The 14,619-nt window shown below is 37.0% G+C and overlaps 1 protein-coding gene across 1 annotated transcript; it reads left to right on the top strand.

The window, feature by feature from the left end:
* Positions 1-234: 234 nt before the first annotated feature.
* LOC115681310 (uncharacterized) lies at positions 235-11,343 on the top strand. The gene is made up of 12 exons (XM_030605228.2): positions 235-564; positions 1,676-1,823; positions 3,106-3,201; positions 4,731-4,807; positions 6,195-6,274; positions 6,729-6,789; positions 8,176-8,243; positions 8,364-8,445; positions 9,420-9,503; positions 9,600-9,677; positions 10,010-10,129; positions 10,787-11,343. The coding sequence occupies exons 1-12, from the start codon at positions 397-399 to the stop codon at positions 10,961-10,963; spliced, it is 1,239 nt and encodes a 412-aa protein (XP_030461088.2). The 5' UTR covers positions 235-396; the 3' UTR covers positions 10,964-11,343.
* Positions 11,344-14,619: the final 3,276 nt, after the last annotated feature.

Genomic DNA, 14,619 nt, shown 5'->3' with positions numbered 1-14,619 from the left:
TTTTCTCCACAAAACTCTATCCGAATCGAAAACCAAACCAGTCAAGACACCTTCCCCTAATATTTCACACCCCGAAACCAAACCGGTACTCACGCAAACAGGCCTAAATTCGATTGCATCGGATCGGTTCGGTTCGGTTCGGTTCCCGAATTAAACCGGCCCCTCGCTCACCCCGTACACGAAGTACTTTCTCCCTTCCCTCCCCCGCAAGCAAAGCCTAAACCAAAACCAAACCCCCTTTCTCGCAAGACAAAGGAGGTCGTCGTCGTCGTCGTCGTCGTCGTCGTCGCCGGTGAAATCCCAACCGTTCCGTCCGGCCATCGGGAGGCCGCATCGTTCCGAGCGCGAAGCGTTTCTCTCTCGAATTTTCCCTTTCCCGATCGGAGGACCGGAGCCATGGCCGGCGTCTCTCTCAAGTGCGGCGACTGCGGCGCTCTCCTGAAGTCCGTGGAGGAAGCTCAAGGGCACGCCGAGCTTACCTCTCACTCCAACTTCTCCGAGTCCACCGAGGCTGTCCTCAATCTCGTCTGCAGCTCCTGCGGGAAGCCCTGCCGATCCAAGACGGTACGCCGAATCCCCGCCTTTTGTGGCGTTCTGATCTGTTGCGCTGGCCATTGATTTGGTTTCTGAGCGTTTTGGCGCGTTAGCTGGATCTGAAGGTGCTTTTTTCGCATTGAATTGTGTGGGGTGAGGGAAGCAGATCGAGTTTCGCGGCGGAGGTAATAGGTGTTCTGCGGGGAAATCGAATTGGGTCCCTTTTTTTGTGTTGAATGAGAGGAATTCTTAGTTAAATGACTGTTTTTGTAGCTTTCTAGATGGGAACATGAAGCTTTGCCTCAAATCCATTCCAAAAAAACAAGTCTTGTGAGTTAGAGTAGGCACGAAAAAGGAAGATAATACAGATGCGGATGTGGCTGATTCTGTCCTTGTCAAATTTTGATAAGGAAAGCCTGTTTTCTGGAACATTTCCATTGAGGAGGTTGATTCTTGATAGGATGATTATGTCCAGAGATTAAGTGTTACTATCTGCGATTCTATTCAGTAATTTGTGATACACAATGGAGTCAGTTGACTCCATTGTGTATCCTACGTTGGAAGATTTGTTGACTTGTGAGGGTAAGTTGGACACTTGGTTTCTTGCACAACATAACAATGAAAGGAGCTCTGGTATTGGTGGGAATGATCTGCGGGGACCTTAGTTATGTTTGATACGGTAAGTGAAAAATAAAATTCGCACTAATTGAGATAAATAGGAGAAGTCAATTGAAGCTATTGTGGACCCTCAATCTACTGCCTGTTAGGAAATTGAAGGTAGTTTTTGTTTATCGATTTCGACAATAAAAATTCACTTACCATCCTTAATGGTCATCATTTTAATCGAGCAAGAATGGTAACCACAAGTAACTCTTGAGCTACCAGCTCTCTCTATTTCAATACGTACTACGTATTCACTATGTCCCTTCCTTTCTCTAATTTCTCCATATGTATGTCCGTGCCCTTTAAACTAGTTATTACAATAAAGGAATTAGGCATTGGAATGTCTTTATCTTTTAAGACAACATTTCTGCCAGTCCATGGATTAATCTGTCTTGACTTTCGATTATCAAGGAAAACCAAAATGTAGGGAAACCCTAATTTCTATTTTGAATGTGTCCTTTCTTGATCTTGTTGCCAGGAAACTGATTTGCATACAAAGAGAACCGGGCATACTGAATTTGCTGATAAAACTTTGGAGACAGCAAAACCAATAAGTTTGGAGGTTCCAAAGGTTGCTGCAGAATCGGCAGATGCTCCAGATGCAACAACTAGTAAGCAGACTGAAGGTACCTTTCTGGCTTGATTAGCAAAGTGTGCAACTTGAGATTAATTAGCTGGTGCATAATGTTCTGATTGTCTTTGGGATAATCTTTTTCCATGTGATTGAGTGTTTAGCATGAGGATGGATTGCATGTATTAATGTTTGGTTTTTCTATTTGTTTAGTCTGATCTTTTTTTTTTTGTGCCTGATAATAACCTTCACCACAGATTGTCAAGTTATCTGCTAGTGATCGGTCGTTTGAACTGCCAGTATATGTATCCTCTTTTTGTCTCAACTTAATTTTTGAGAAAGGAGAAGAGATAGTTCTGGCTCTTTTATATATATCAGTATGAAGCTTTATCTTTTCGTGAAGCTTAAACCTCTAGTTGAACACTGTCAATTCTTATATTGTTGCATATTGTGCTTTTACATTCATAATGGAAAGTTTGGGAGTTGCTCAGCCACGTGTCTGCAAAGTTTGATGTGTCCTTTGGTTAATCAATTTTATGTTCTGCTATTGTTTGAGCATGTCCTCAAGCATGTACATGAAGTGTTGGTGTTAAGACTCAGGTGGCTATTGGGACTAAAAACATTACTGTTTGCATTTGTCTGGTGATGCTGAGGAGAATTTTGCAATAATTGATTAGGGTGACAGTGAGTTGGGTTTAATGCGTTTTTGGACCCTAGTGAATTATCTGGTTTTAGGTTTTGGGTTGTGGTACCGGTTCAAGTACATTTAGGAAAATCTAAGGTTTGGATTCATTTGGTTGTAATACTGGAGCTTGAAGTCAACTTGCCAGGTAACAGACAATACATGTACCTTTGAAACAGTTATGTTTGTAATTTCATTTATTTATAAACATAAAGTATTGGAATGGTGGGTCTGGCATATGAACAGTTATGTGTATTGTACTGGATTAGACTTTCATTAAAAGTGCGTACTAGGAGAGAAATTGTAATTGAGCAGGTTCACAATCCTGCATAGCCATAATCAAATCTTTACTTTCACTCCATATTTCTCGATCTATTTTGACCAGATCCGCTGGTATACGCTGTACCTTACATTAGATTTCACTTGAGACGAGCACTAATCTGGATCATGAAGGGAACATCTAGTACTTTTTTTTTTATTTTGTAGAGAGAGAATTATAAGTTTTTCGAACTTGTTAGGCCTGCCTCTCTCTCTGCCTCTGCTTTGTATTAAATCATATTTGCTGTCTTGTTGTGGCTGTGGAATGAGTGGCAAATGGGCACATGCCCACTTAGTTGACAATAACCATAATAATGATGCTTTGCTTTTTATGCAGAGATGATTGTGCCTGAGGTCAACAAAAAAATTCTGGAAGAACTTGAAGCAATGGGTTTCCCCACGGCACGAGCTACTCGAGCTCTTCATTTTTCTGGTGAATATGAATTTTACTCCAGTGTTAATTGCATATTATATAGGTGAATTTATGAAGTAGTACAAATACGTGTCTTCTTAATCATGGCTATTGCAACTAGTTTGATGCTTGGCTCAGAATTGCTTATGATAATTTGAGCTTTCAGCAGTGGAAAAGTGTTAGCTTTGGGTATTGTGGGCTTGATTGCAGTGGTTATTTATAGGCAGATCTCAAATTGCTTGGTAGAATTTGTTGTCAGAGTTGTTGATTCGCGTGAAAGGCTCCAAACATACCTATCTAAATTGCAAATGAAAAAACTCTGCTACATGAATTGTTTGATATCAGTTAATTTTGGTAAACTAGAAAAAAGAGCATTTATCTATTCCAAGTAAATGATTCTTGCAGATGATATTCTTTTACTAGTGAGTTTATTTAACGGAGTTTTACTTTTGCTGAAGGACTTTTAAGCAATTTCATTTGTGGATATATTTTTGTATTCTGAGGCTTGTGCCCAGAGTTTCAAGTATTGATAGTCTTTCTCATAATATGATGACTTGAGACTGGGGTTTAAATTTGGATCACCAAGTTTTCCCTCTTCTGGTTCGTAATAGTCCTTATGTCTGATCGCACTGGTTTGATTTGAAACATTTGGGAATGATGATACTTAGCCATTTATGAGAAAGAAATTTGGTTTACTTCATGTTTCCATGGTTTATTGGATTTATGCTTTGCCCATTCATGGTTTGGTTGTTTGTTTCTCTTGTGTGGAAAACATTGGTAATGATTAAGGGTCGTACTTGGCTAAAAACGATTACGTGCTAACATGATTTATCGGGCTGCCAATATTGGAGGCTCTTCTCATGTTTTTAAGTGACATTTTCTCTGATGTCCTACACCTGGCAGTATTTGATTTTAGGCTTTTTTGTTCATGGGGACTATATTATTAAGTTTTTATCGGCAACTAAAGAGGCAGTGTATGGTACAGTTCCATGCTTGTTAAAACGAAAAATGTGATGAGACATTTTGGCATCATAACTTTGAGTTACCTTCACTTTTGAAATGGGAACAGAAAGACTTACAGTAAAAGCATTAAACTTTTCATGGTGAAGTATCTCAACACTTGATGGATTCTTTTAATGCTTGTGTCAATGACATAACTGTTTGGTAAATTGTGGTTTGTTTTTTTAAGGAAGTTAGCAACTTAAAAAAAACCAAAACTACCAGGCACTAAATGATATAGTCGGAATGTTCATCTGATTAGCATGGTAAATCATTTTCTGAGGTTGAGGTATAAATGCTCACCTTTATTAAGATTATGTTGTAGCCTGACAGGATTATCATGATTAAATGGTAGAATTTCGTTTCAGATATGTGCATTAAGGATACTATTTTGTTCCTGGTTGATCCATGCTATTATACAGCTGATGGATCTAACCACTTTATTAATGCAATCATATCAAGTCAAGTGGTTTTGTGAAGTGCTTGTCTGCATTCAATCCATGGAGTTGTGTGGCTATTTGAATGATGGATGATCTCTTTTGTCTCCTCAGGCAACACCAGTGTTGAAGCTGCTATCAATTGGGTGGTTGAACATGAGGATGACCCTGAAATCGATCAGATGCCTCTGGTAAGATAACTCTATCTGACCTTTTAAGGTTTTTCATTTTCTTTTCCTTTCAATTGGCACAGATGGCATCACAATTTTTAGCCATGTGCCCTAGCAAATGCATAAAGCCCACATGCTGTGCACACATGAAACACTTTCCTTCCTTTGATGATTTGGTGCAGCCAAGTTGGCCCTGGTTATAGATGCATCAATTTGATCTTCTCGAATGTCAAATGCCAATATATTGCATGGGTTTTTGTTGATTTTTGGGTGACATTGATTCATGTTTTCCTCTGTTGAAGGTAGAGGTACTTAAATTGTTATTTGAAATAAATCTGGATATGAGGTTGCACCATTACATAGTTGAAGATGCAACAAACAACAAAAAGGACCAAAAGAAAGGGTTTGGATTGAGAAGAATTGAAGCTGGAACAGAAATTAGACATTCTAGGGTTTGGATAAACCAATGATATCTATTTAGAAGAAGAGAACTGACAACAAAGTGATTGAAAATACTTTACTAGAATTGTGAAAGGAATATCGAAAATTCGAGTGGCTGAAGCTGAAGCAGCTAGGTTCAAGCTTTCCCTAGCCCGTAACTGTAGCTAATTTACCGATGTTACTAAACATCTAAAAATAATCAAATAATTAAGGACTGGACTTTCCTGCCTGTATGGAATAGAACATGCTGAGCTATGTAAGATGATCTCAACCCTTAATTAAACATAAACTATTTCTAATCTTGAGATTATCTACCATCAAATCTCATTAAGAAGTTACATGCCTATTACATTAGCACTTACTAACCTAATAACGTAAGGAAAAACTAAATAATAAAGAAGGGACACATAAAAGTACTAGAAAAAGATATGCTCATGCGTCAGCCTTTGTTCTAAAAGGAAGAGGCTATACATCATTCTTTTAAAAGCGAAGGGTTTTTGGAGCAGCATTGATTCTTTGAAAGAAAAATGAGCAATACCATTAGCTTGTTATTATGACCTTCTATTCAGTAGATGATAGGGTATCATCATTTTCTATGTATCTGTTTGGCTCCTACAAATAGTTTACGTGGCATTGATGATGTTAGGTTTAGTACCTAATGATGCCTTTAATAGATAGAAGAAAAAGGTATGATGATATTTAGTCATCTGATATTGCACCAGCTCACTGTGGTGAATCGATCTTTCTATACTTCTGGCCATTTGATAGAGTTATAGTAGTCATGGTATGATGATTATACTACACAAATCATCCTTGTTGTATTTTGTTTGATAGAGAAGCTGCAGGACATTGAACATCACTATTGTTGACTTGAGCCTAAAGTTTACTAAAGTGACAAACCTATTCTAGGTTATTGAGCTTCAGCTTGTCCTCATATAATTCTGTTTACCTCTTTTGAGTTTGTCAGGTGCCTATTAACACCAAAGCTGAAGCTCCTAAGCCGACTCTCACGCCAGAAGAAGTTAGGCTTAAAGCACAAGAACTTAAGTAAGGAATAATGTATATTGTTGGCAGTTTGGACCACGGTATTCATCATCTATGATTACCTGTCTCTTTTTCTGTGGATTTTAGTATTGGCTATGGTTCCTAAATTTGATGGGATTTTTATTTAACTTAAAGTGATTCTTATATTGCCGCAATCGTTAGTGTTTGTGCGCTTTCTTGCATTCATCTGTTTTCAATGAAGGGAGGTGGTTTCGAGGGAGACATGTTGCTTGAATATTATTTTTCTTCGACATCTATTTGCACATGTTGACATTTTTATCTTATTTTGCTAATGATCAAATGTTACACTAATGTATATATTCATGTGTACCGTATCTACTTTAGATACAAGACAAATTACTTTGATAAAACTAACTTTTTATTACCTATTTAGTAAAATCTTAGCATAAACATTTCATTTCACTGCATGGTGATTCTTCTTTTAACCAAACTATAGGGAACGAGCTCGCAAGAAGAAAGAAGACGAAGAAAAGAGAATGGAAAGAGAGAGAGAAAAGGTGATTCTGTTCTTTCACTTATTTTTCCAAGTCATTTCATCACTTTTTTTTTTTATTGCACTGTTGATGTTTTCACTAACTGGGTTCATCTCTTGATATGCATGTCAAGCAGTTCCATATTTTGTAGTAATCTAGACATTTTTTATAGTGAAACATTGAACTACTATTTGTCACTTTTTAACTATAAAATGTACAAACTTTAAATTGGTCTTGGAAATTATCAAATCCTTTTAGATTGTGGAATTTATTATTGATTAAAACATTTTGATAACATAGTGATTTCAATTTGTCTGTGAAAATGACTCATTTTTTCATCGCATCGGAGCAATGGACTCACTAGTCTTTCTTTTAGATTGAAAAGATGAACTGTAAGCATGAAAATCAATTTAAGCAACATTCTGGTGACAGATTAATCTAATCCATGACCTGCTGTGGTTAAAGTTCTTTTGACCTAAGCTGGATCATCTAGCTTATATCATACTTTTACACTTGTTAAAGAACTTAGGGTGTGTGAAGAATAGGAAAAACACAAGAACTTGGGGTGCATGATGAATAGGAAAATACATGTTCAACTCTGGGATGGTCTTGTATCGCAGGCCCATAGATTTTTGATGCGTTTGTGGGCCTATATCCTGATAATTGAAACTGACATTGAAATTGCAAATTCCATTCCATTCCATTGCCGTCCACTTGATAAGGGGTAAATTTGGTTACTGGATGGTAAGGTTATTGTTGTATGGCAGTTTTCAGAAAAGTAATATATAGTAATTATACTGCTGGGATATGTCTTCAAAATATAAAGCAAGAAGTTTCATGCATAAAATGACTAAAGAAGCTCCCACGTGTGGTTTTTAATCCCATGAAAGTTTGCTTGTCATTCTCAAATATGTAAGCGAGCTTTTGAGATAAGTTAACAAAATTTAACCAATAGAGTTGAAAATTTATCATTTTTTATCCTAAATGCAAAGAACTAAGAATGGTTTTGATTTGGATTCTGCTCGATGCAATTTTGGAGAGTGCCTGTGGCTAAGGAACCCCTCATTGCTTGTCTATGGGGTTTGCTTGTCCAGGGGTTTATATAGGCCTTATATAGATGTAGTCTCCCTCCTCTAATGGCTTAAGTTTTTGGATTACATATTTTAGTATTTACGCAAGTTGATGTTATACAGTAACTTCATTTTGATTTGAGGTATAGTATCTGTATGAACAAATAGCAAGAAGTGCATCATCTTTATCTAGGTTGTACCTTTTGGAATACTCTGCAACAGACCTTTTCAGTGGTTTCTTATTTGAGCTTTTAAGTGTGCATGGCAAGGTTGCCTCTGGGAATATATTCATAATTTCTTTTCATCTTTCATAGTGAAAACTGCCTGCCGAATTTTGCAGGAAAGGATTCGAGTTGGCAAGGAACTCCTAGAGGCAAAGCGAATTGAAGAGGAAAATGAAAGGAAACGGTTAGTTATTCATTTATATTTTAAATATTTTTAGAATGCAATCATTATGAGGAATTCTCCTAAGAATACTCCAAACAGTTTTCTGTTGCTGTGACTAAGGCCTTTTTTCCCTTCTACCAGTTTGTTGGCTTTGCGGAAAGCTGAGAAAGAGGAAGAGAGGAGGGCTAGGGAAAAGATTCGTCAGAAATTGGAAGAAGACAAGGTATAGAACATGTTCTGGTTGTCTTGACATACTAGTTATAGGATCCCATTATAATGCATTACTCATGTAAATCTCTTTTATGTGGGATGTACACTGTTTATCATTCTTTAGGTAGAGATAACTACTTAAGCTGTGTGTCATGCAATGAAGTCACAATCACATGATCATCATTTTTTCACACTGTTGAGTGCTTAGTTCAGATAAGTACGACCACCTACTGCTACCATTAGATGTTTTATTTGTAGTTTACTAGACAGATAAATAACTCTAAGAAGGAAATTGAAGTCTTAGATTCTTGAAGTGTATATATCTGCCTAGTGATGTTCCATCAAAGATTCCAGTGGGTGAGATTTTGATCGACATGACTATATTAAGAACTGCAAAAGTAGAGTAACAGAAGTGCTCGTCAGCAAATCCTTGTGGACACTTGTCACCATAAGCTGGTTTCGAGGACAAATATTTCAGTTGCTCCAAAAAAAAAAATGCTCTTTCGAGATGTTGCATGATGGCTGTTTTGTTGTAAGACCAATGATCACCTCTAAAGTTTAAAATTGGAGGGCAGCAGCTTGTATACTTGCATTAAAATTCTTGGGATTAACAGAATTAAAATAAAATGAAAAACCATTGAGATGCTTTCTGAACCAGGCTTCCTTTTGAAAAGAATTTTTGAGACAGTAACTACAAAGCTACTTTTGGATCAGGTTGGTGCTGTTACTGTGGGAAAGCAAAGAGCTGTTTTTTAAGACCATTTGGACATGAGGCAGGGTCTTATATCTGATCTGTTTCTGTCTGTGAATCATATGATCGTTTTCTGGTCATGACCCATGGTTCTCCACCGAACATACTGAAACAATAGGAAAATGCCATTGGGTCATGGGGGATGTTGATATTCTTTTATTGGAGCCTACTTTTGAACTATAGAAGTTTTATAACTATATGCAAGTTGGTTTAACAGCTGCTTGATCTCTTCACAGGCAGAAAGAAGACGGAAATTGGGACTGCCACCAGAAGAACCTTCAGCTGCAAAACCATCTGCACCTGTCATTGAGGAAAAGAAGGTATGGACTTAACTGATATAACAATCTTCTATCCTTTGTTGTTCTTTAAAACTATTGGGGATTCTTGTTAATGTTCTTTGTTGTTTTATGTCCTAGAGCTCACTGCCTGTTAGACCTGCCACGAAGGCTGAGCAGATGAGAGAATGTTTGCGATCACTCAAGCAGAATCACAAGGTAAAAGGCCAACATGTACTTTGCTATGTAACCATTATATGCTGTCCGTATGGTGATGTCCTCATGTTCCCTGAAAATTAAGTGCTTCTATCGCTTCCCTTCTTTATTTGGAGCAATGGCTTTTGATTTCTGATGCATGTATCAAGAATCTTGAATGTGCTATAACGACTTTAGTCTTGAGGAGAATGCTATGTTTATGCTCTTCTGGCAATAATTCTGGATGGCTGTTATAGATGAAAAATTTTATATGTTTGAAGTGTTAATCTTTCGTAGTGACTATGCTGCATTGCTGTTGCTGTTAATTTTTTTTTTTTTGGCTTTACTTGAAATAGGAGGATGATGCTAAAGTGAAGAGAGCATTCCAGACTCTGCTAACCTACATAGGGAATGTTGCCAAGAATCCTAATGAGGAAAAATTCAGAAAGATCAGAGCCACTAACCCATCTTTCCAGGTTCGAATCTTTTCATCATTATTTGGATTGTTGAAAATGCATTAAAACCTAATCAACGGGATGAAGGGGGACTCATGAGAGATTTAAACCAACTGTTGTCCATGAGACCCAAAATTGCAGGTTTTGATAGCTTCTTTTCTTATGTCTATTTCGCCCCAATCTGGCAATTTTATCAAACAAAAGCATAGTATGTCTAGCTACTGTATATTCTAAACATCTCCCTTACATCCTTGTTCTTCCCCCTCACTTGCTTCTCTCTTTCCTTTTGGCGATGAAGCAGAGCAGCATAAGAAGAATCATTTCCACATGCATTAATAGAAAGTTGTGGACATTGTTGTAGCCACATCTACTGTAAAGCTCAAGTTGTTCTTTGAGTTAGTTGTAGTGTCAATGCATCTAACGAAGGAGTCAAAACTATCATACTTGCCATTTGTGCGGGGCCTCCGAGCAAGAAGTCAGCTACTTGTGCATACATAATCCAAGTAGCTTGCCCTAATAACTTAATTTCTTTTGCTAGATCAGTTGAAACACGTATTACTATACATGATTCATGAATATTTGAGCCGTGCAGAGTTGTAATCATCGATGGTAATAGGTCTTCCTTGCTTGTGTTCTTCTTCAATAAGATTCTTACCTTGCTGCATGTGGACCATGCAGGAGAGAGTGGGTGCAATGAAAGGAGGCCTTGAGTTTTTGGAGCTCTGCGGGTTTGAGAAAGTTGAAGGCGGTGAATTCCTGTTTCTGCCCAGGGACAAGGTTGACATGGCTGTGCTGAATTCTGCTGGTTCCGAGCTGGACTCGGCGATTAAGAATCCCTTCTTTGGGATTCTCTGAGTCGAAGTTAAGTTCCTCAATTTGTAGAATCGTCGGAACTTTCGATTTAAAAAGAAACTTGTCAGAGTTCATAAGATGGTGCTAACTTGCCTGAATTATTGTATGGTTTGGGGGAGTTCGACCGGATTTGTACCGTTTCGAGAATGGCATGGGAACTTATTTGTTCATTCCGTAAGCAAAGACAGGGTAGATCTCTCAACCATACTCCAATCGGACCTGCATAAGTTACTTTGTTTTACTTCTCAAGACAGACGCACACATGTTGTAGTGGTGGGTGGAGGAACTGAGATGGGACTTGTTCGACTTTAAAACCAACCACTTGATGGAGTCCTCGTTCAGTCTAAAGAGCAAATGCATCTCCTTATTATCTCTTTTTGATATTCGATTTGAGCGCTTATGGGCAAGCTTCAATTTGAATCCTGCACTCTTTACCTTGACCCGGTGCAGGGGACATTGGTGCTTTTGTTGGCGTTTTATTCAATTCTCAGCCGTTGATGCAGGTAAATGAGGTATGCATCGACAATCAAATATGTGAAGAAACTCACGCTACATAAGCGACGACGCCATAATTTCTGGCCCGATCGTTTCAACTCGTGTTTGGGACATTGGTTCTCATGTGTTTCGGCTGTCTAGAGGTATAGAGTTTAATTTTGTCATTCTATGTAAGTACATAACCTAAACCTTTGCTAAATGTATCATGATAGATCATGAATACATGAGCAATCACTAGCCAACCCTTCCAATTTGACTCCTTTTTAACTAAAGCTAGCAAGTAGAATAGCAATTCTTGGAAAATCCACACATCTTTTGTGGAAGTCAGCTAACACAAGAAAGTTTTTAGTTGGACGACTCCATTGAATTACTGCCACTAACCTTTTACGAATCGATGGAAATGCCATACCTTCTATATGATCCGAGGCATATGTTGTACTGCACCCTCAAATGTTGCATATGTTCCTCCAAGATCTTTAAATAAACTAAGTGGTTAATCACTGAGCATATTTATTATTTTGTTACTGTTTTAAGAAAAGAAGAAGAATAGACGATAGAGAGAGAGAGAGAGAGAGGTGTACACGCTACGAGGACACCTCTGACACATCGAAACGACATTGTTTAAGCTAGTGGCAACGAATTCTCGTTCCTAGTTCACCTAATCGGAAAATATCTTGAACCAAATGCAATTTGAATCCCCCTCCCTTTTGAGCCCTATCGGTATTGGACTTGCCGAAGAGTCGGCTACAAGATCATCTTATTAACATTTTGAAGACCGTCTCGAGCCCGTAAGATTTCACGAAAGTCGATTCGAAGCTATAAATCGACTTATAGACAACTTTTTTGAAATGTACCATGTAGTGTTGCGAACAGAGATCTGTCCATCATATGTAAGGTCGAAATACGACCATCTTCGGCCATCTTTGGGTCTTCGACGAACCCACTCTCTTTGTTGACAGGAAAGTGGGAAATAATTCTCAGGACAAAATTGCAAGCAAAGCGTCCTGCGAGATCGAGGTGCATTTATGGCTTTGAACGTACGGGTTGTTAGTTCGAGCGCATGATTACACTTTCGATCGGCGTGGATACACAAGCATCATGCGGAGGAATCTCGGTTCTTGAGACTTGAGGTACGATTCCGCAAAACCCGTCATTGGCATCGGGGAATGTCGATTGTCTTCGGTATTTCATTTTATATATACTAAATGCAATATTAAAATATTTCGGATAAATTACTGAAAAAGTCTTAAACCTGCTGTATGGATGTCAATTTAGTTTTAAACCTTTTAATTTGGTCAATTTAGTTATATAATTTTGATGATTTGTCAATGTAGTCTTTCCGATCAATTTTGGTTAGAAATCACTAATGTGGATGCCGACCGTCTTACGTGACACGGCCGTCGCTAATATAGACAAATTTTACATTTTTTTTAAAAAATTCTTAATTTTTCAATAATTTATTTTTTCCTCTTTTATTTTCATTTTTAATGGTGAAAAAAGAATGAAAAAGAAAAGCAAAATATAAAATATATATAATCCATAATATTTTTTAAAAAATTGCAAAAACTATCCATGTTAACTTTGAGCACTAGTTTGCTACGTAGGATGATTGTCATCCACGTCAATGATTTCCGGCCAATATTAGCCGAAAAGACTATATTGACAAATGATTAAAAGGTTTGAAAAACTTTAGAAGTTTAGGACTGAATATTCATCCGTACAATAAGTTTAGGTTATTTTTTTGGTAATTATCCCATATATTTTGAGTGTGCGTTCCATGTTTAAAACCCCAAAAGGATTAAAGATGGCATGTTCGTAAAATGGTTTTATTTTTGTATGATATTCATATAAGTTGTGGTCGTTATATTATGGAAACTTTGAGTTATTTTGATCGAACGGTTTATCATAAAATCGGAATCAAACTCGAAAGTCCTGAAACTTTGGAGGCCTATATCCTTATGTCCAATTATTTCTATCACCCATTTAGTATAATTTTAAAGGTGAACCATAGACTTTACTGTTATTCGCCATATTTGATCAAATTAATTTTGCGTTGTGAAAAAGTACTAAATGAAGTTCGTTGCTCATAATGGCTAGTCAATTTCATGATTAAGACAGTAAGTTCTCACCTTTATTCCGAGTTTCGCCACTTTTATGGTAACTTTATCAATATATTGCTCCAAATAATTTCCGGATATTTATAATCAATTTTATCTATAACAAAAATAAGTTCTATCCTTTCTATCTTTAATGGCCTCGTACTCGTTTTAGTAACCTTCCAACAGTTAAAGTTAATTTTAGTTGATCTAAACTTTTAGTGACTAAAATTCTCATTTTTTCATATAAATATGGAAAATTCCATAACAAGTAAGTTTTTTTCACATTAGCTAGTAATTTCTCATATATAAGAACAAGTTTTCTCAATTTGTAATTTGACAAGCGGTTGGTTATTTTGATTAGACTGTCATCATTTATGCCTTCAATGAAAATCCCTCTAACGGGCAATGGCAGGATAGAAGTTGCCAATTTAGTAATTTTGCTCTAATAAAAATGGAAATTCGAAATGAGAACTTGAAATTGTAGATAGGAGAAAAGCATAAGCATGAAGTTGTGGTTAGATAAAGTTATATGGATTAGAAGTGAAAATGCAGAAGCAGCGATGAAAAGATAGGCAAAATAACATAAATAATCCATAACCACTGGAGTTTGCTCAAGTAGCTACCCTTCCTACTTTGGAAGGGGGAGGTGCAGAGTTCGAATCCCCACCTTCTCAGGGGAGTTAGGAGTGGGGACGTGTAGTTTCAAATATGAGTTTCAACTCCCATGCCCTACAAGAAGCAAGATAAAAGTCTGAGAGTAAGTTGGGAGTTAAAGTAGGATAGACAAAAAAAAAACATAAATAATTCATAAACTTTGGCCTAATGTAATCTTTGAACTTTTAATTTGTTCAATATGGCTATTGAACAATTCCTAAATGTTCAATTTAGTCTCTCAAGTTCTCGTAGAAAAATAATTTTTTTTAATAATTACACTATCATCCGAATTTTATAATTTTTTTTTGTTTCAATCCATCTTCTAAATGAAAAGAACATGGCTATCTTTTTATTACTATGATAGTTCATTTAAATATATTTTAACTTATGATCTCTACGAACCTCATTTGG

This window comes from Syzygium oleosum, unplaced genomic scaffold (genome assembly GCF_021117445.2).
Source record: "Syzygium oleosum isolate NSW1041296 unplaced genomic scaffold, Sole_v2.1 Sole_v2.01, whole genome shotgun sequence".
NCBI lineage: Eukaryota > Viridiplantae > Streptophyta > Magnoliopsida > Myrtales > Myrtaceae > Syzygium > Syzygium oleosum.
The sequence above is the reverse complement of the archived record's forward strand: the minus strand, read 5'-3'. Positions and strand labels throughout refer to the sequence as shown.